This window comes from Mesoplodon densirostris, chromosome 13, assembly GCF_025265405.1.
Source record: "Mesoplodon densirostris isolate mMesDen1 chromosome 13, mMesDen1 primary haplotype, whole genome shotgun sequence".
Taxonomy (NCBI): Eukaryota; Metazoa; Chordata; class Mammalia; order Artiodactyla; family Ziphiidae; genus Mesoplodon; species Mesoplodon densirostris.
The window spans coordinates 78,973,093-78,995,415 of NC_082673.1; the positions used below are offsets into that span (position 1 = coordinate 78,973,093).

The following is a 22,323-nucleotide window of genomic DNA, read 5'->3' on the forward strand; positions in this document are numbered from 1 at the left end:
GGGGCAAGAGGTGTCACCCCGCGGCTGCAGCGAGCGGCGGGTGCCGAGAGCCCTGGTGCGCGCGCCCGCAGTCCATTGTGCTCGGAGTGAATGGGGAGCGCGCACCAATCAACGGTCGCTTCGCCCCCCCACGGCCCCTCCCCTCCCGCCCACTTCCCCGGGACCCTGACGTCACGGGAACTTTTCCTCCGCCCCCTCCTCCGGCTTCTCGCGCTGAGCCCGCGGCCTGCGGGAGGGCGCGCGCCTCCTCCCGCCTAGACCGGCCCGGGGGGCGTGTGCGCGCGCCCCAGCGGGCTCAGGACACGCCACCTGCGCCGGAGCGCGCTCTGCCCGAAGCATCCCCAGCCGTCGGGCCACCCCCGTCGCCCCCGCCGGCCCAGCTGCACCTCCCCTCCGCTCCGGTGACTGCTCGCCCGGCGGCAGGGCCCGAGTCGTCGCAGCCACCTCATTGCACAACCCGGCTTCCCAACTGTTTACACAGCCCGGCCTGTGAGTGTATGTGTATACAGCGTGAGTCACCGGGAGGCGGAGGAGGTGGAGGAAAAGGAGAAGGAGGAGTGCACTGGCCGGGATCGGTGCGGCGCACACACTCACTCACACTCAGTCAACCTCTCCGAGCGCGTCTGTCTCGCGCACACTCACGCCGGGAGCCCGGAGCGCTTAGGATCCCGGGCGCCGCGGAAAAGTTGGTCCGGCTTTCGCTCCGACACTTCTTGCTTCGGGAAGTGCATTTGCTCCGTGGCTCCGCCGAGCCTGCGGAATCCTGTTCTCGCTGCTCCGGACCTCGGAGGCCGCCGCCGCCTCTGCTTCCCCGACTGTCGGCAGCCTCTACAACAATAGCGAGGCGCCCCGAGCCGGTACCCACGGGGATCCGGGGACCCGAACCGGCCTCCTTGCCCCGGACGCGCGGCCACCGTGGCCCTCGCGTGTACCGCGAGCGCCCGGGAGCGGCTCCGGCTTTGCCCCCCGTGGGGGCAGAACGAAGCTCCGTCTGCAGCCTCCATCCCGCGGGCTGGAGTAAGTCGCGGCGCCGGCGCCGACCCCGTTGCGCCTTCCCGCGCCGATCCGAGGACGTACAAAGCCGGGGACGCCCCGGCCGGGGACGGGATGCGGGTCGGTCCCGTGCGCTCTGCTATGAGCGGCGTCTCGCAGCCCCGCGCTCCGGCCTTGCTGCTCCCGGTCGGCCGGGGCGCCCCGGCCAAACGCCTGCTGGACGCGGACGACGCGGCGGCCGTGGCGGCCAAGTGCCCACGTCTCTCCGAGTGCTCTAGCCCCCCGGACTACCTCAGCCCCCCTGGCTCTCCCTGCAGTCCGCAGCCTCCGCCCGCCGCTCCGGGGGCTGGCGGCGGCTCCGGGAGCGCGCCGGGGCCCAGCCGCATCGCCGACTACCTGCTGCTGCCCCTGGCCGAGCGCGAGCATGTGTCCCGGGCGCTGTGCCTCCACACCGGCCGCGAGCTGCGCTGCAAGGTAGGCACTCAGGGGGCCGGGACCCGGCGGGGGGTCGCGGGGTGAGGGGGCACGGTGGCAGGCAAAGGTGTTTGGGGTCTCGCCCGCCGTCGCCCGGGGGCCGAAGGTGCCATCAGGGCTTGGGCTTGGGGCAAGGAGGATAAGGGCGTTTGAGCCCGGTAAGGCAGCATTTGACCAGGGTCACCCTATTGGGGATTGAGGGGTTCGGATGGAGTGGTATAGCGGGGGCTTGGCGGTCGAGAGGAAGCGCGGTGCTCAGTTGCTTTACAACAACTATATTATTTGCTTAGCGCCGAGTTTAGTGCGTGGCGTTCCACATAAGTTGTGGAATTGAAATGGATTCCAGGGCTATGCCATTCCCCGTTTCCCATTCTCCTCGCTTCCCCTGCCCCTCGTTCTGGAAGGACGCTCTGCTGTGGGTGCCTCCTTGGAGCTTGGAGCAGCTGGCAACTCTTGCTGGGGCTGCGAGGCACCCGGGCTCAGCCGTGGGTGGTAAGGGGGCGGGAAGTCCGTGTTGGGCTCCGGTCTTGGGGATTCCGGCTGGAACCCGCGCCGGAACCGGAACCCTGTCCTCCCCAGAGAGTAGTCTGAGAGGGTCTTCCAGCGAGGGCGGAGGGATTTGGCCGGAATAGAAATGTTGGAAAGCCCACACCGACTAGGAACCCTCGCTTCCATTCATGTCTTGCTTTTCTGGCCCGCGATTTTCCTTTGAACATAAGGGGCTCCATCCAGGAGGGGATACAACTCGTGCAAACAGGATCCTCCCCACCCTCCTCTAGCGCCCATAGACGCAGGCCATGCACCCTTTGCGAGCTGGACACCCGGGCCTCAGACATCCCTGAGAACCCTCCGGGCTGCTCGTTTTCACCCGAAAGATAGGGTCACCCCTCAGTTTAAGTCGCTCTTTGCTTTTCCGTAACTCACCTGACCCCCCGAGCTCCCCTTCCCTGGGCTCGCTGCTGCCACCTACTGTCCGACCCGAAGGAAACTTCACATGTGTGATCAAGCCCAGTTTAAAGGGGGGAAAAATCTTTTCTTCTTGGTGGCTGGGGAGCAGGGCTCAGAGGGTATGAGTGTGGGCTGGGGTGGGAGGAGGGGGGCAGCGGAAAGGTTTTTCGAGCCGGTGCCAGAGCAACCCAGGGTCAGAGGTGGGGTGGGTCTGGTCATTGTGCAACCCCTTCCAGTTCCTCCGAGCAGATAATAGCTGAATCCAGATGGTGACAGCCCGTGTGTCACCGTTTCCAGTTGAGTCTAGGATATGAGTAAACCGGACTAAACCAAAGGCCCTTAAAGAGAACAGCCAGCTTCTCAGAGAAGATGCTACCCGTGTCCCGAGTGAAAGTGGGGATGGGAGTTGGTGGTGGTGGTGGGGGAGATAAGTAAACAAATGAAACCCCCCCCCCGAGAGGATCCCGTATCCCTCCTGTGGGAATTTTAACTCAAGACTGCTTGTACCTGAGTCAGCCTAGGCAGGTTGCTTAGGGCTGTGTTAGCAGTCTTGCGCTTGGAGTCATGTGTTCCTTCTGAGTAATGACAGGGCTGTACGTTCTCCAGCTGTATGTTCTTCCACCTGGAGGCTGCAGAGTCACCGTGTCCTGTGCTCTCTCTGGGCTGCAGGAGGTCATGCATTTCCAGGGCCTGCTCCTGGAGATCCCAGGGAGACCTCTATCAGCCACTTTGCACAGCACTACCTGCCAACGAGAAAGGGCCACAGAGGGTGGGGACTTAGGAGCTTAGCTCTCTGGAGCCGGAAGGCCATACATAGAAGACTTCTTTCAAACCATCCATATGGTAGCTCTTTGGAGATTTGCTAGCCCTAGGTGCTACTGCTTTTGGGTGTTAGGAGTAGCCCAGGCTGCATAAGGTGGGGTTGCAGAGCTAACAGGGGTTGCAGGAGGTTGGGGTAAATGAATGGAGCCTCGCTTTCAACCAAAGCCCAGAGATTGAGAACTGCAGCCCAGCCCAGGATCTGGGAGGCAGCCTCTGCTTTTCTAGCCTCCTAAGTGAGTCCCTTCTCTCTGCAGGTGTTTCCCATTAAACACTACCAGGACAGAATCCGGCCTTACATCCAGCTGCCCTCACACAGGAACATCACTGGCATTGTGGAAGTGATCCTTGGGGAAACCAAAGCCTATGTCTTCTTTGAGAGGGACTTTGGGGACATGCACTCCTACGTGCGCAGCCAGAAGAGGCTGCGGGAAGAGGAGGCTGCCCGGCTCTTCAAGCAGATCGTCTCTGCCGTTGCCCACTGCCACCAGTCAGCCATCGTGCTGGGGGACCTAAAGCTTAGGAAGTTTGTCTTCTCCACGGAGGAGAGGTGAGCAGCCTCTACAGCCCCTCCTGTGCCTTTTGACACCAAAATGAGGGTCCAGGTCGAGCAGTTAGGTGCAGGGTGTTGGTTCAAAACAACACCAAGGGCTCAGTTGTCCCAGAGTTAGTCTTTAGAAATCCTCTCTCCAGAGGAGCCAAAGCCAAAGTTGGTTATTCTGCACCCTTGTGGACGTGGCCTGGGGACACCTTGGTGCATCTGTGGGGTGTCACGTGAGGACAGGATGCCCTCCCCGCTTCCACCCCAGGATCAGGTTTATTCCCCATCGTTGTCAGAAAGGTCAGTTCTTCTGGGGTACAGATGTCAGTCTACTCTTCACGACATCCATTCCTGGAGGATGTCTTCAAATCCTTGTTTATACCGAGTGGGTTTTTTTTTTCTTGTTTTCTTCCCCTGTTTATTTATTTATTTATTGTACCTAATAAGTATCACAGAGCTGGTCAGACTGTCGTATTTGCAGAAACCTATCCCTTTCCTTCACACCACCCTCCTATTATGAGTCAGGCTTGGCCCCCAATATCTTCTCCCCATTCTCCGGTGACTTTTTAGACATCTTGTTTGGATACATCTTCAGAAGATAGCCACAGCTGAATGAGAAATGGAAGCTGGCTAGAATTGGTTGCTAAATATAGATCATGGCTTACCTCATAAAGAACAAGATGAGCTCGATAAGACAATAATGTGACATTAAGATTCAGAGTTGAGGTTTCAGTTGAGAATTCAGGAAGCCACAGGAGATAAACCTTACCTGATTTTAAGAGGTGGGCCACATCCCTTGTGGAAAGATGAAAAGCAATACCATTGTAGAATTGCACAGGTGGGTGTGTGTTACTTTGTTGTAGGTATTCATGCAGGGCTCACCCCACCTGTGCTCTTTTTACCCTTAACTTCAGATCCTATGGAAAAGTTTAGGGTTGAGTTGCCAGAAAGCATGGCTTTGTGTCTGACCTTGCAAGAGTCATTGGATCATACTGATTAGCAAGGAAAAGCAAAGTGTTGGCAATGAAGAAGTTTGCAATTCCTGGAACACTCTCCTTTGATATGGTGATGTATTTTCTGAAACACACCTTACACACCTCCTTGCTTACTGTTGAAATCTGCTATTGCACAGGCGAGTATCATGTGCGTGGAGTTTGGCAACCCGAGGGTTAAGCAATGACAGGCTGACGCTATTCGTGTAACCAGCACAGGTGCAGGGTTTTAGTACTACAGCAGCCAATCAGTGGCAGACAGTGTGGGTTGAGTCATATTTTCCGTTTACAGAACCAATGGGTATTTTACATAACGACGGGCAGCGGGGGTGGGGGGGGGGACGGGGGGGGGAGGTCAGGCTGAGGACATACTGAAGTTAGCACATGTATACTACACTCCAGGGAACAGGAAGGCAGGAAGAAGAAGAAAAAAAAAACGAAAAAAACCTAGACCTTTGAGAGGAAAAGGAATTGACCCAGTAGCCTGTACCAAATGTTTGCCTCTAACTTCGCAACGAGTGACTTACTGACACAGGGTTGTTTCAGAGAAGCTGGGAGGAGCATAAGTGGCCACCATGTATTGGAGACTCCCCACATGGTTCTGGGCTTTGGGGGAGCCAAGAGGCTTGAGTGGCTGGATCTGAACAAGGAGGCACCTGCAACTTCATCAGAGAGCCTTAACTAAAGATGTTTCAAACCTTAGTTGTTACTTGAAGAGAGAAACTTTTACCTGAGTAAATGAGCTCAGGTGTTGATGTGCCATCCTAGGGTGTGTGTGCATGTGTGTGTGTGTGTGTTTGTATGTGCATGTGCACACATACAAGGGCGTTTTAGGGCTCCTGCATCTTTCAAATGCACCAGCTGCTTTTCTTTGTCCTCTCTGTCCAGACTGAGCATTCTTTGCAATTAAACCTCCCAATAAATGTAATTAACATTCCTTGTACATTTCCCAGGATGGCCATCATGGCTTGGGCTCAGGTGGACAGAATTCCCTCTGTGTGTATATATCAATGTGAGCAGGAGTGCTAAGAACCTGTGCGCAATAACAGTGACCTTGGGCTCCGTGTTCTGTAATGTTCTGTAATGCCAAGCAATGGGTCCAAGTAGCCCTGGCAGTCAGTGGCATGATAAGAGATAAGATCGGCTTGTAGGATGCCCAGGCTCTCCCTGGAGCAGTAGGGTAAACTGTTCTTGCCTGATAGCTTTTGGAGAAATGTCAACATTCCCCTGAGACAGGCTCCCACTGCTGCAATGTGAACTTTGTAAATTGTGTAACCCCTATTAGGATATGTCTTATAAGCTGTAGCATATTGAATAGTATTTGGGGCTTTGCGTCATACCCTCCACCCCAGGCTCTCTCTCAATACTTTGCTAATGTTTATTGCCGTTTGTATTGGTTTGTGAAATCCTGAGTCCTCCTGGGTGATGCAAGGCACTGCTAACTGGATGAAGGGGTAACTGGCATTCCTTGGGCCTTTGCGATGAGTACTTGTGGGCGCTATTATCGGGGAGGCCTTGTTTTTCATAGTAGCTGCTCTGGAAGTAATGGCTTGTTTCCTGTCTCCTACAGAACCCAGCTCAGGCTGGAAAGTCTAGAAGATACACACATAATTAAGGGAGAAGATGATGCTTTGTCAGACAAACACGGCTGCCCAGCCTACGTGAGCCCCGAGATTCTCAACACCACAGGGACCTACTCCGGAAAGGCGGCGGACGTTTGGAGCCTCGGGGTGATGCTCTATACCCTTTTGGTGGGACGATACCCCTTCCATGACTCAGACCCCAGTGCCCTTTTCTCCAAAATCCGACGTGGACAGTTCTGCATTCCTGACCACATTTCCCCCAAAGCCAGGTGCCTCATTCGCAGCCTCCTGAGACGGGAGCCTTCAGAAAGACTCACTGCTCCAGAGATCTTACTCCATCCCTGGTTCGAGTCTGTCTTGGAACCTGGGTACGTCGACTCAGAAATAGGAACTTCCGACCAGATTGTTCCAGAGTACCAGGAGGACAGTGACATCAGTTCCTTCTTCTGCTAATCCCCAAACCTCAGAAACCTCATAATTCTCACACATGGCATTTCCATTTCTAAAGATGGACAGGCCTTTCGGCGTCTGGCCAGCCAGACACGTGATGGCGTAAAGACTGTCACTGCTGAATTCAACATGGCGCCCTCTTTCCTGTCTGTCCTGATGAGTGACAGCGTACACTCTGATTGGCTGCCCTGCAGAGTTGTTTCCCTTAATGAACCTTCGCCAACTGTCCCTTTGTCAGATGTGGGGCTTCCGCATCTTTTATAGGTGGCAAGGAGTATGGATATCCTACAGCATGTGATCAGGTGAAATGAACATTCTAAAGGGAGAGGAAATGAATCGCACAGTGGCATTTTGGGCAATAACCATATTTTTAACAGGGTGACAGATAATTTGGGCCAATAAACCTGCCATCTTCGAACTTGTCTTTGGTAGCCAGACTTTTGCTACCCTAGCTTCTCTGATCGGAAAGTTGTTTTTTCTGGTTTGGTTTAACACTCACCCTTTCTTCATCTTTTTGGAGCAGACTGTTTCAGGGGCATAGGAGCCTGCCCGAACCACGAACCCAGAATTTCTCCTCCATTTCCTGCCAAGACCTCATTTGCACTAATGCCTTCTTTCTGACCTTGAAATGCGCCCTCCCACCTCTTCACTATAAAAGCACTTACCAGCTAACTGTGGAAAAGTATCATAAAAGATTCAAACTCCTGGCTATTTTAGAACTCTGAGCTCAGACAGAGAGACTGGAGACTTCTAACAAGAATTTGAGCACTTGGAAACCATTAGCTTTCTTGGTTCCCCTCAAATATGTTAGCATTTATCCTTTACTTTTTTCCCCAAGACCATCTCAGGGTGGAGCATTTTGTCTAGGAGGAGAAAGATAAGAAGGCTCTCCATTCCCTCTCCCAAGAGCAAATGTTAAACATCTTTGTGCTTCAGAGAAAGTGAATTTTGGATAGTCTTAGACGGTTCTCAGACTAACTTCCAGAATTATACTTTAACCACCCCCATGGGTATGGTCTGCAGTTCTGCATGACAGGTTGTTAATATTTCAGATGTGGTGTGGTTTATGAATACATCTGTATCATCAGTATCTGGGATGAAATAGCAAGCCCCATATCTTTAAACTTGAAAGGGACATTAAAAGTCATCTGGTCCAACTTCTTTCGTTTCTCTGCCACCTACCAATGCAGAAATCCGCCGCCCCCCCCCCGACACAACTTCTTTCACAGGTGGTCTTCAACCTCTTTTTGAATGCTTCCAGAGATGGGAACTCACTACCTACAAAAGATAGAGCTTAACAAAGAAACTGCAACTTGCATTAAAAAAACAAGTACAGATGAAATATCAGTAAATGTCTCAGACAGTACTGAAATCAGGTGATTAAACGGGTAAACCAAACATACTGTATTTTGAGAAATGGCACAAAAACAGGCAGTCACTTTTAAGGGCTACGCCTAGGCAAACTACTAACATGCATTGTGAGAATACCGTGTATACCTCACGTACTGTGTACTTTGTACATAGAGTGTACCTTTTATACATATGTCCGATTTTTTTGTTGTTGTTTTGGCTCTGACGCTTGTTCTGTTGTCTGTGTCTGTCTGAATAACCTGCGTGTCTAAGACCACGTGAAATGTGAATGATCATTGGCAATATTACCTTGACAGAATCATGGGACTTGGAGAAGAGGGAGGACAGAAGCCTCTGTCACGCTAACGCTCTTGTGGTTGCTTGAATGTTGTATCTGTGATACATGACCCGGCTAAGGACTCTGGGCTGGCTGGGGCTTCGAAACACTAGATCCTTCCTGTACATGTGTATATATGTGAGACGGCTGTTTCTGACTTGTAGAGAAATTTTAATAAATCTGGTTTCGTAAATTGGTGCAGTGACTTTCTTTGGAGTCCAATCCGCCATCGCCTGGTGCAATTTCACACTGAGGATGCAAAGGTCTCTGGCATCAGGGCCTGGAATCTCGAGGAAGAGATGGAGAAGTAAACAGATGATGTATGTATGACCTTTGACAGCTGAGCCCATTCACTTTTTCCATTGAAGTGGGCAAATTCATTTTGATGGGTGCAACCAATTTGGTGAATCAGGTTGGTGAGGGCTATGGGTTGAATTTAGAGTCGAGAAACATTTCAAGAGGAGCATACATAAAAAAGTCTTGAGTTGTAAGAGTCCCTCTGACTTATGGTCCTTTTTAGTTCAGGGACCCTTGAGAATTTGATGAAAATTGTGGACACTCCTCAGAAAAATGTACATGTGTATCCAACAGAATTTTGTTGTAATTTCAGAGGTCCACATACATCCCTGAAGGCATCACAGGACTTCTGATGAGAACCAACCTTCCCCCTTACCTCCCCCATTAGACTTAATTAAAATGGCTAATTGAGGCTCTTCCTTTTTGTCCTTTTTTCCTGTAAGTGTGAGAATGGAACTAAAGGAAGGAAAACTGAAAACAACATTATTTTGTATTACAAAGGCAGAGAAAGAGGATTTTGATTTGATTAGGTGTATAGCTTCACTATCACATCAGAATTTATTCTATATGAAGTCAGCATCCAGAGTGATTTAAAAAAAAATATTTGCATTGTAAGTGTAACAAATATATAGAAAAATGCACGTAGAAGTGTGTGGCTATGAATTTTCACAAAACAAACACACTGGCCTAACCTACAGTCAGGGCAAGGAAACAAAACACTGCCAGGACCCCAGGAGCCCCCTCCTACCCATTTCAGTCCCTACCTGACACCTCCTCCAAGGGTTACCACCATGGGACAGAATTTTAACTCTTAAGTTCTAATGGTAAAAGTTAGAATGAGGATTAAGTCATCACTCTGGGCTTAAACGAACAGGCATACAGAAATTACAGGTGGCACAGTTGCCCTTTTCTAGGACTTAGGCTGAGATCACTCAGGAAAGAAACCTATGATACCAAAGTAAGTGCAACTCAGGCCCCGTGACCCAGGAACTTAAGAAATGGGAAAAGCACAAAGCAACACAAAGAATGGTCAGATGCCTGAGTAGCTAAGAGACTAGGAAGCTGGGAGTTGATCTAGGGCCATTCCACGAAGAAGACCCTTATACCCCAAAGTTCCTGGGTCCTCAGAACATACCCTGCAATTTCTCCCTGCCCTGATGAACCCAGGCGAGGCTCAGCACATCTTCTTGGGCACACAGAAGGCTAATACTTTGGACTTCACAGAGCTTTTTAATCTAAGGATTTCAAAATACTTTGCAAGCAATTAAGGTTACAGCACCTTTTTGTACTGTCGTTGCATGAACAAAGTGGAGAGAAATATGGGTCAGGATTGGCTGGGATGACACGTGATGCCACAAATCCATAAATTTAATCTCTTCAAAGGTTGGAACAAATCGGGGGCAATCACAACCAGTTACATTATAGAAGGTCGGAAGGAGAGTGTACCGAGCACTGGTTACAAAGCTGATCACTTTTGTTTTCTCTTGTACCCTCAACATAAATCATTCAAGTAACATCTCAATGACTGTTTATTCATATTGTACTTTCTAGAAGTTTTCACTCTTTTTCTCCCCTTTTCCTTCTCCCTCTCCTTCTCTCTCTCCTTTTATATTCACAGCAGCCAAGTGAAATAGGCAAGTCAAATATTATTTGCTCCATTTGATAGATGAGAAAACAGTCTCGAATGTCTTTCAGGAGCTACTTAGAAGTAAGCAGCTCAGGGCTGGGACATAAACTCAGGTCTTTAACTCCTTGTCTAATGTTGTGGCTATGTCTGCACACGGTTGTTTAAATTCTTCTGGTAAGAATGACGACTGGAGAAGATGGTTCAAGACAAATACAGATACTGAGACTTTAGCCCTTTCAATGTCTTCACAACGATTCAGTACATCAGTTATAAAGGTGGGAGCATTACTGAAGATGAGAGATATCCATTATTCAAAAACCATTTACTGTTCACCTACCATGTGCCAGGCACTGTGGTAGACCCTTGGGAAACAGATGACCAAGACTCAGTCCTAGCTCAGTGAATAGAAATCTCCATGAAGTTGGGGACTGTGACCATCTTTGTCACCCCTGGCTCCCAGCACTCAGCTCAGTGCCTATCACAGGAAGGTGTCCAATGCCAACATGGATGGATGAGTGGGTGGGTGAGTGGATGAGTGGATGGATGAGTGGGTAGGTGAATGGATGAGTGGATGGATGAGTGGGTGGGTGAGTGGATGAGTGGATGGATGAGTGGGTGGGTGAGTGGATAAGTGGATGGATGAGTGGGTGGGTGAGTGGATAAGTGCATGGATGAGTGGGTGGGTGAATGGATGAGTGGATGGATGAGTGGGTGGGTGAGTGGATGGATGAGTGGGTGGGTGAATGGATGAGTAGATGGATGAGTGGGTGGGTGAGTGGATGGAGGAGTGGGTGGGTGAGTGGATGAGTGGATGGATGGGTGGGTGGGTGCATGTGTGGATGGATAAATGGAGGGATGTCCTCCAGCAGCTCAGAGCCTAATGGGCCTCCAAGTCTGAGAGCCGAGAGCACAGAAGCCAGGATCTTGTGACAGGGGTCTCTCCCTAGCTCTGAAGCTCTTCCACTATTTGACCTTGAACAAGCAGATCTGCCTCTCTGGTTCTCATTTGCTCATCTTTAAACAGGAGTGATACTCTTTGACTTCTTCGTCCTCTTCAGCTGGTATTCTGTGAAAAGAGACTGATTGTGTGAAAACAGGGCCTACAATAATCTTCGTCAGAGGGACCATTGGAATAGCTTTATTCTTCCTTTTAAAACTAGTCACAGGCAGCGTGAAACTAGAATGAAAATTTCATTCTGGACGAGAAAAGACATTGTAGCAATGAAGATTATGGAACTGGCTTTTCAATATGATTTTGGCTCCCCTCCAAAAAAAAAAAGAGGAGTAGGATCTCATTACCAACCCCTGGGAACTGCCCATATGAGATTTCAGTGGATTCTTTTTTTTTTTTTTTTCGGTACGCGGGCCTCTCACTGTTGTGGCCTCTCCCATTGCGGAGCACAGGCTCTGGACGCGCAGGCCCAGCGGCCATGGCTGACGGGCCCAGCCACTCCGCGGCATGTGGGATCTTCCCGGACCGGGGCACGAACCCGCATCCCCTGCATCGGCAGGCGGACTCTCAATCACTGCTCCACCAGGGAAGCCCTCAGTGGATTCTTAAAGATCCCAGTAGCAGTCAATGACTTAGGGTTCCTAGAAGAGGTAGGAAAAGAGAAAGATGGTCCCTTTCACAAATATCACACCTCAATCCTGCTTGATGCTTTACAGTACGCATCTCATTTTATCTTCTCAGCAACACTGTGAAGTGAATGATTTGTTCCCGTTTAGCAGATATGGATGCCGAGACCTAGAGGCTGAACAGTGTGTCCAAGTTCATGCAGTGGGTGAATGGGACTCTAACCCAGCCTGTTTGACTCCAGATCTTTGCCTTTTCCAGTCCTGTGCTTTACACTTTGGGTTTGATGTGCTAGACCAGCAACATGATATCTTCTTTTTGGAGCAGTCATTGTGCTGGGAGATTTTTTGCCAGGAAGTGTACCATATGCTGGGTTACTCCTTGTTTTCGTCTATGATTTCTACTTGCTGAGATTTATCAACAGAGCGCTCATGGTGTACTAAGAGCCGTGCTAAGTGCTTCACGTGAATTAACAAATGATTACCTCACAGCACCCCTATGAAGCAGTACTGGTATCATCCCCTTTTTATAGATAAAGAGACGGAGGTTCAGATAGGGTGAGGGATTTATCCAAAGTCACAGAGCACAGCATTCACACAAAGCCCTTAACCATGAGGGCTTACTGCCTCTTGGTTTTTAGAACTGGGAGACTTTGTAAGTGATTTAGTCCTAAATGCAATGTGGCATCCTGGAACAGGAAAAGGACGTTAGTGAGAAAATGAGTGAAATCCAAATAAAGTCTGGATTTTAATTAGTAATAATGTGCCACTGTTGGTTTCTTAATTGGGACAAATGTACCACGGAAATGTAAAATGATATCATCAGGGGAAACTGAGTGAGAGATATGCGGCAACTAACTGTACTATTTCTGCAACTTTTCTGTAAATCTAAAATCATTCCAAAATAAAATGTTTATTATAAAAAAAATGATTTAGTCCACACTTACCCCATTTTAGGAGGGGACACCAAGGCTGAGACTGGGGGAGCCACAGCCAAACAGCGGCCAGGCCACTCCTGACCAAGCTCCTACCCCCGCACCTGCCCCGCTGCAGCTCAGCTTCCTGGGTGCAAGCTGGTGTGCTGTGCATGACCTTCTAGAATGTGTCTGGACCCAAATGAGATCAATGTCAGGCACGTCCATGGAATGAGCCAGAAAAATTTTGGACGTAGGACACGGCATTTTGAAAGCATCGGTTCTGAGGTCTGTCCTTTCAGGCAGTGGCTACATGAGTGTCCCCAGCACTTTCCTCACCTGGCCGTCGCACTTGGTCAGCACAGCCCGGCGAGCCAGGCCCGTGGCTGTGCAGCTCAGTCATGATCTCAACTCCAGGCCTCATTCGCTAGAAGGCAGCAGGTGCATCCCCAGTAGAAGGCTGGACTACGAGGGCCTGTGGGATCAGGGTTCAAGTACACTCCAAACGGACTTCCCATCCCCGTTACACGTAGGGAGGCCTTTGGGAGGTGAAGAGCCCCCAAACCCACTCCCTGTGGAGCTATAGCTGTCAGCAGCCGGGAGGCAGGTTCACCCACACTCTCCCCATTTTATGGATGGGGAAGCCAAGGCTGAGAGAGGGGAAAGAACAGCCGATTTGCAGCCAACGCTCGTCTTGTATTTGAAATTTTCTTTCTCAGTAGCTGCAGTTAGAGTTGGTTTCCAAGTTCTTCTGATCAGCATCTTTCTCACTTCTTCACTGGGGAAGTGAATTTGTGGAGGACATTTCACGGACAGCCCCTGAACACTCAATATGCTTTCGACACACTGCTGGATGTCCTGTGCCAATTATGAACACAGAAAGGGAATAATTAGAAAGACTGTGATGATAGGAACCCACGTGTACTGAGGACTCATGTCTGCCCAGCGCTGCCTTAGCACTTTACCGACATGGCCTCATTTCATTCTTATAACAGCTCTGTGAGGAAGGCTCTCTTATTTGTCCCATTTTACAGGTAGGTACATGGAAACCCAGAGAGGGTAAGTAACTTGCTCAAGGTCACACAGCTAGTAAATGGGATCTGAACATAGGGAGTCTCATGCTAATGAATATGCTCTTAACGTGTGAGTGACCTGTTCCCCCATTTTGGCAGATGTTCATCTTTTATATTTATTCCCACAACTAAAGTCCTATCATGTCAGTAGACCCTGAGCTCTCTTGGGGTAAAACACTTTATACTTCCCAGAGCTGGCAGGAAAGAGGAAAGAGCTTGAACTTCAGGGTGAGAGAGACCTGGTAGCAAATACCAGCTCCATAGCTAATTAGCTGTACGACAAGTCACGTGACTGCTCCCTGCCTCAGCTGCAATAATAATGCCACCTGTCCCCAGTGCTGTGCGGCGAGGGTTACATGAAGTAAACCTGTTCAGTGTCTAGGCCAAGGTGCCTCGTAGGTGGCTTGAAATTCAGGCAAATCCCTTCAAAGTAGAAAGAATGCAGGCTGGGAAGTCAGACGGACCTGGATTTGGATCCCAGCCTCCCTCTTTACTTGGTCTGTGGCCTTCAGCAAGTTGCAACATCTTTCTGACCCATTATTTCCTCATCTGTAAAATGGGTACATAAAAATAAGTGTTTTGCAGAGCTGCAGGGCCGCAGGCAGGACTGGTGATAAAACACACAAAGGGCCTGGCCTGGGATTTCGGTCAGAGATTAGTGTTCCCGTTGTCATTATTACACGTCCCCCTCTCTCCTTTGTCATAACTGTTCTTTTCCTTCTGGCTTGCAGGCTTGTCAGGTCAAAGTGTTGACTGTTCTAGGGGGCAGCTTAGATGGGAGGGCCAGTCTCGGGGAGCAGGGCAGCGCCCAGAGCATTAGCCTTCCCACTACCTGCTTCCCCAGGGGGCCTGTTGACCTTGGCCTTAGTCAGTTCAAGTGAGCAGAGAACAGTCTGGCTTCTCTGGCTTTGTCCAGCTGGCCAGCTCCACCAGGGTCTCAGAAACCCACCTTGGGAGCCCCGGGGGACTTGAAACTGCCATTTCACAGACACCCAAGAGGCCTCACTGGGATCCCACAAGGAGAACAGGGATTAAAAAAATTAACCCATGCCCAGTTTCTGCAGAGGCAGAGGTAGCTTAGTTCTAGCCAGCAGGGTGGCAAAGTGAGGATCATGGAGTTGCAGAGGCCCAGGGTTTGAAGTGTGGCTCTAGAACTTACCTGCGGAGGGAACTCACCCACCTCAGCTTCAGTTGTCTTAGCTGTGAAATGGGTTCGTGAGCATTCCCACTTCCTGAGATTGTGCAGTTTAGATAAGATCATGCCCGTAAAACATTTCCCACATGCCTGCCATGTATCAAAGTCTCAACAAATGTTGGCTACTAACAACTGGGGTCGATGATGGCCAAAAGCAGTAAGTCAACTCATTAAAAACATATGCTTAGTGGGGCTTCTCATAAGTGGGGTTGGGGATCTTGTTAAGATGCAGATTCTGTTCATTAGGGCTGGGTGGGGCCGGAGACTCCACATTTTCAACCAGCTCCTGGGTGAAGCGGACGCTGTTGACCAATTAGGGCAACATGAGATTGCCACCCATTTTCAAACAGAGACCCGTTAAGTCTCAGTTAAGGTGAGGTCATTCCTGAAAATGGGTATATTTTGGGTAAATTCAGGAGAGGGGAACGGCGAGGAACTCATATTACTGAGTAGCTGCTTGGCATTGGGTGTGTTGAATGAATCATCTCTTGCAATCCTCACAGCATCTCTGAGGGATATCATCATCTCCTTTGTACAGATGGGGAACGGAGACTCAGATGTTAAGTGCTCAAGGTCACAGAGCTCACTAAAGACAGGACTGGGATATGGACTTGTCTGCCGGCCTCCAGTCCCATCACCTTTCTCAACCTCAGAGGCAGCGGCCAGAGCCTGAGAACACAGCTGAAATAAGACCTTGGTTTCCCAGTTGGCAGAATGAGTGGCCTGTGTGTAAATGACCTCTAAGCTCCCTCCCCAGCCTCCTGTTGGAAGAGTTTGCCAGTCCGTGTGTTCTCTACTCTTACTCAGCATTCACTTGGCTGTGTCCCCGTGGTGCTTCCTAATTTGGTGCTGACGTTCTGGTTGCAGATGCATCAATGTCACCCTGTCAAGTTAGAAACACCAGCAGAGCTGCTGGGCCCAGTCATCTTTCCAAGAGCTGGCCAAGGCGGTGCAGTGGTGACCAGAATAAACTCAGCACCTGGGCCAAAAAGAACATTCTTCCACACCCCAGAGATGAGACTTTCGGTGTCCCTGCAGGTAGAGAAGGCCACTTGCGTCAGCTGGAAGTCATGTGGGGTCCGGTTTCACCTGGAGCCCAGTCTTGGAGTCTTAACCCCGCAGGGCCTGGGTGCTAAAGGGTTTTGTTTGAACTCACACTTGGTGAGGCAGGCAGAGGCACCTACATGCCTCAGGTGGGCTCACACATACCTCCTGGGCTCATAGAGCAGAGGTTCTGAGAACTGGGCAGGATTTCAGAAGGACATGTTGGCCAGAGCTAAAATCTCTGGGTTCAAATCCTGACTCTGCCACTTTCGAGTGTGTGACCTTGGACAACTTATTTAATCTCCCTAGGCCTCTGTTTCCTCTTCTGTAAAATGGGGCTAACGGTAGTAGTTGTCTGGTAGGGATGTGGTGAGAATTGAATGAGTTAATACATAAACAGCCCTTAGAACAGTGTCTGGCATGTGGCAAGCAAGTAGGCCATCTTCATAAAATGTGAAATCTGTCAGAGCAGGGACTTATCTGTTTTTATTGTTGGATACCTAGTACCTGGAAGAATGACTGGAGTGGTGGATGCTCATGAATACCTGTGCAATGACTGAATCAGAGAGCTCTAGAGTGTGGTTTTCAAACTGTGTTCCAAGGAACGCTAGGGTGCCTGGGGCCACTGCATGGTGAGTTGGTGGGAGTGTGAGGGAGAAACACTTGAGAAGGAGTCAGCGTCATTCTGCTCCTTTCGCCAGCCCAGAGCTCCTCCAATTTATGCGCTGGATATATGGTTTCTACATAAAATGATATTGGGAGGAAGACTTCTGCAGCTCAAATTATTTGAAACTATCAGTATCCAACATTTGGTCCCTAGACTGTCAGATTGCCCTGGGTGAGGGTTAAGAGTGCTGATTTCCTGACTCCACCAATGATCTGCTGAATCCCATTTTCTTGGGAAAAGACATGCATTTTAAATCGATTTCTTAGGGCATTCCTATTCATGCTAACATCCAAAGAACACACTTCTAATCATTTTACAAGTGGGGAAGTTGAGATCTTGTTAGGCGACGTGCCTGGCTCAGGGTCTCCCAGGCTGGTGTAAAGGTGTCTGAACTCCAAGACCAGTGCTCTTGTCATGCTGTAACTTCTGTGACTCTTAAACAGGTGAAGCCCTTGCAGAGACCCCTCCCAGGTTACAAGAAGGGGTGCCGGGAGGGAGACAGGACCAGTCAACACTATCTCGGCCTTGTGGGAACTTTCTGCCTCTGGGAGCTTTGCTCTGCCCACACATACCGCAGGGTAGGCACGCAGTGGGTGTTGGAATGGAAGAAGGAGCAAGTGAAAAAATGACATTCTTATGGAGAGATAGAAACAAAGCATGTTCAATGTAATGGCAGGTACTACTGAGATCTGGGAAGAAAGTAAAACTAGGTAAGGGTACAGAGTGATAGGTTGAGGGACTATTCTAGATAGAATGGGGACAGAAGGTCTCTTTTGAGGAGGTGACTTTGAATACAGACCCAAGGAATGTGGGGGATGGAGTCATCTAGTGGAAGAACATTCCAGATAAAGGGAACAGCAAGTGCAAAGGGCCTGAGTCAGGAAAGTGCTTGCTGTGTTTGAGGACCTGCAAGGATTGTCTGAGGCTTAAACGAAACAATGGGTATAAATTTCTTAGGATAGTGCCTGCTGCACGTTGACTGTTACAATTACTGGTGTCATTTTAGCTTCATGATGAGGACAGGTTCCATCAGATTTGCATTTTATTTTATTCTACTTTCTGTTATTTAAAAGTCATATTCATTGAGGTATAATTCCCCTACAGTAAAATTGACCCTTGTCTAGTGTACACGTGGATGAGACTTGACACATGCTTCCACCTGTATGAGTCCCACCACAATAAAGATTTCAAACATTTCTGTCACCACAAAAGTCCCCCTGTGCCTTTTGTATAGTCACTCTCCTTGTTTATCCATAGCCCCTAGCAATCTTTAATCTGATTTCTGTCTCTAGAGATTTGGAATCATACAGATATAAATTTTTATGTCTACCTTCTTTCACTCGGCAAAATGCTTCTGCGATTTCTCTATGCTGTGGTATGTATCTTAGTTCATTCTTTTTTATTGCTAAGTAGTATTCCATTGTGTGGATGGAAACCTATTGTTTACCCCTTCACCAATTGAAGAACATCTGGGTTGTTTCCAATTTGGGCTTATTATGAGTAAAGTTGCCATCAACATTCATGTACATGTCTTTGTGTGAATGTATGTTTTCATTTCTCTTGGGTGAATACCTAGAAGTGAAGTTGCTGGCTCATATGTTTGACTTGATAAGAAATCACTGAATTGCTTTTCAGAGTGGCCATACTATTTTGCATCCCCATCAGCAGTGTATGAGTGTTCCAGTTGCTCCACATCTTCACCAAGATTTTGTATTGTCAGCTAATTAGTTAATTAATCAATTAATTAATATTTTAGCCATCCTAGTAGACGTGTAGTGGTAACTTGCTGTGGTTCTAAATTTCACTTCCCTAATGTCTAGTGAGGTCTGGCCTCTTTTCCAGTGCTTATTTGCCCTGTGCGTCTCTTCTTTGGTGAACTATCTGGTCAAGTATTTTGCCTATTTTTCAGTTGGGATGTTCGTTTTCTTATTGAGTTGTAGGAATTCTTTTCATATTCCAGATGCAAGTTCTTTATCCAATACATGTTTTGCAAATACATAGTTCCTCCCTGAACATAACTTGTCTTTTCATGTTCTTAAAGAATGCTTTTTGAGGAGGTGAAGTTTTCCATTTTTTTCAAGCCCAATTTACCACTTTTTTCTTTTATGGTTCATGTACTTTCTAATAAAAGTTTTGCCTAGCTCAATGTTACAAAGATTCTATCTCGCATTTATTTTCTTGTAAAAGTTTTATCATTTTAGGTTTTATATCTGGGTCAATAATGATCCATCTTGAGACTTTGAGTGAACTTTCATATATGATATGAACTAAAGGTCAAGGCTTTTTTTTTTTTTTCTTCCATATTGATCAGCCAATAGTTTCAGCACCATTGGTTGAAAGATCTGCTTTACTGAAAGATATAAGGCTTTGTCCACCATTCCACGTAGAATAGACTTTTTAGTCCAGTGTGAGTGATGACAGAGAAGGGGTGAAGGTACAGATTGGGGGGAGTGTCATGTGAGAAGTGGAGCTCCAAGTCCCGTACCAAGTGGCCCACATGGTAACGAACAGCAGGCATCTCCAGGATGAAACCGCCAGCCCCAAAGCAGGGTGCAGGCCGGCCGGGGAAGTGCCTGGTCGGGTGTTTCTCTTAGTGTTTCTCAGAGATTTGCACTCATCTTGCGTAAACTGCAGATTAGGAAGGCATTAGGTAATGAGAGGGTGGCTGGAGCGTATTACACACCAGGCTGGCGTGAGGCCACGGAATGCAGCCTACGGGGACGGCCATGCTCAGCAAGTCAAACAGAGTTGGAACCTGGATGGGATGACTTCCCCTCTCCCTCCTCCAGCCAGAAGGGAGCTTCTGCTGGGTCCGGATGGTCTCTGGAGCCTCAGTGTCTCGCAGCCTCAGGAGGTGACTGTGGGACAGGAAGGCCCTGGGAGCTGCGTAATTCATTCCACTTTAAGAAGGAAGCGAGGAAAATATTGAGAAATTTAAGCGAAATGGACAAATGGACCAATACAGTTGGAGTCATTAGCATCCCGCTGTCAGTGATAGATCAAGCTGGCAAAAAATCATATGAACACAGATACTCTAAGCAGCACGATCCAGCAAACTGATCTGATTAACATTACGGTGATACTAGCCTCATATAATGAATTAGCAAGTGTTCCTCTGCTTTTATTTTCTGGAAAAATTATGGAGAATCTGTAGCCTTTCTTCCCTTTAATATTTGGTGTAATTTACTGGTGAAACCATCTAGGCCTGGTGATGTCTTTTTTGGAAGGTTTTGATTATTGACTCAATTTTCAAAATGAATATAGACTTATTAAAATTATCTATTAAAAAAAAGAAGGAGGTATGGTGCAGAAGCTTTGCCTAGAGGAAAGTTAGCGACAAATAAAAATTCATTCCAGTCCTCCTGCTTGCACCGCCCCCTGCCCCAGTCCCCTCATTGCTGACCTCCCTCAGGACCACTCACATGTCTGATGCTCAAATATTTGGGGAGCATCTTGGACGAGCTCACAAATTCTCCCTTCATCTCATTGGATGAAGGCATGATCCCTGCCCTCTAGGTGCTTACGCTCAAGCTGTGGAAGATGTGAATTCACATGATTAAAGGTAAAAAGGAAACTAATCTTCGCTGAGGGTCTCCTCTGTGCCAGACACTGTGTCAGGGGGTCCAGAGGTTATTGGATTTATTCCCAGAGCAACTCTATGAGACCGAGATGGTCATCCTCATTCCTAAGGCGAAAATTGGAGCTCAGAGAGGTTAAGTAATTTACCCAAGATTGCACAGCTAGCAGTGTCAGAGCCAGGGTGTGCACCCAAGACCGTCAAACCCCAGAGCCTGTGTACTTTCACTAATCATGTTGCCAAACTATGTGCCAAGAACTCCTCTGGGGCCTGTGGGGGTCACAGAGGGGAAGGAGCCTCAGTGTCTAACTACAGGCCCTTGACGTCTGGTGAAGGGTGAACAGAAATAACTATGATATTGAGGTAATGCAGACAGTACCATGGGGCTCCGGGGGGTCTGGGTAGCATTTGTGGAGGAGGTGGAATGTCAGAGGGGTCTTGAAAGACAGAGGCCTGTATTCTGCAGACATGGGGCTGGGAAAGAAGACCCTGGAGGGAGAGAACAGTGGTAGGAATACTAACAGCACACCCAGCATTATCCTGTGCCAAGACCTGTCATGCTTTGCAAATCCAAACTCATTAAATCCTTACGTCAGTCCTAGGAGGTAGATGCTATTATTATCTTTATTTTACGGTAGGTCAGAAAGGTTAAATAACTTGCCGGTGGTCACACAGCTGGTAGATGATAGAGCAGATATTAAACCCAGGCTCTGGAGGGGGAAGTGAAGTCAGCCGTGAGTGTCCTATTTGCAGGGCAGCAGGGTGGAGGGTCAGATTGAAAAGGTAGGCTGGGGCTGGCTCCCAGGGAGTTCACATGCCAGGCTGGGCAGTCCGGCCTTTGTCCTGTGACCTTGGTGACCTCTGGGAGGCTTTGAGGTAGGGGAGTGATGTCAGCAACCTGTGTTCAGGCAAATGACTCTGGTAGAAGGGGATGCCCGAGAGGAAGCAAGATCGTAGGTTGGAGAGGGGTTGGGAGGTTTCTCTCCTTACCCCGGGGGGCACGGATGGTAGCAGTCTGTATGACGGTTGGGGAGGTGGGGGTGGGTGGCAGGGGGAGGGGACTTGCCCAGATGCAGGCCTGGCCTCTTATGCAGCGGGCGCTGAGTGGGAGATGGATGAGCTGTGACGTGTGCTCAGACCACAATGAACAGCAGTGTGGCATGAAAGGCTGTGCTGTGTGGTGTCCATGAAATGCCGTTGGAATCCTGGGCCTGGAGGTCAGACCCCTGTGGGCTGGGCTGGTTGAAGGCAGCTTCAGGGCAGAGGACAGAGGGGGATCTCCCCAGAGGATGGACAGACGGAAGGAGGAAGCCATGCACAAGGGTTTCCACTGTCTTGATGGACTCATCTGTCCACTGGGGATGCTGCTACCTGCCTGCATCAGAGGGTTCACAGGCATGTTTTGAAGGGCAGATGAAACAATGTTTGTAAAGCACGTGGTGAATTATTATCTTCTGCCCACATACAAAAGGAGCTTGGTCCCCTGGGAAACTGGGGAGCAGCTGGTGGCTGTGGGAGTTGCTTCACTGGTCAGCAAACACACTGGCTTCTGGTGACCTGGAAGGGGGACTGCTTTGCCCTCTGATGACAGCAGGCTCACTCCTCTTTCTCCAGGAGCAGTGACTGGAGGAGGCCTTTCCACCTTGGAGCGGAGTAAACCTAGGCCAAATGGAAGCGCTCTCAGTCTTAATTCACCAAACCTCAAGGGCACTATGCCAGGGTGGAGGTGTGACTGTGACTAGTGCCCGGTTCTTGTCTTCCCGAGGCTCTCAGTTTAGCGGCCCAGGTGTGATAGAGTATTCCTGTCCCCTTTGAGTAGGATTGCACATCATTGCCACATTAAACACCCGTGTGGTCGTTTAACTTG

General features: G+C 49.3%; 1 protein-coding gene across 1 annotated transcript; it reads left to right on the forward strand.

Annotated features, from left to right (window-relative positions):
• Nucleotides 1-224: 224 nt before the first annotated feature.
• On the forward strand, nt 225-8,666 carry TRIB1 (tribbles pseudokinase 1). The gene is made up of 3 exons (XM_060116296.1): nt 225-1,467; nt 3,492-3,784; nt 6,338-8,666. The coding sequence occupies exons 1-3, from the start codon at nt 1,108-1,110 to the stop codon at nt 6,801-6,803; spliced, it is 1,119 nt and encodes a 372-aa protein (XP_059972279.1). The 5' UTR covers nt 225-1,107; the 3' UTR covers nt 6,804-8,666.
• The last annotated feature ends 13,657 nt before the right edge of the window (nt 8,667-22,323 follow it).

Coding starts and splice junctions, on each gene's coding strand:
- TRIB1 (XM_060116296.1), top strand. CDS start 1,108: ATGCGGGTCGGTCCCGTGCGCTCTGCTATGAGCGGCGTCTCGCAGCCC. Junction 1,468..3,491: donor GCCGCGAGCTGCGCTGCAAG/GTAGGCACTCAG, acceptor TTCTCTCTGCAG/GTGTTTCCCATTAAACACTA. Junction 3,785..6,337: donor GTCTTCTCCACGGAGGAGAG/GTGAGCAGCCTC, acceptor TGTCTCCTACAG/AACCCAGCTCAGGCTGGAAA.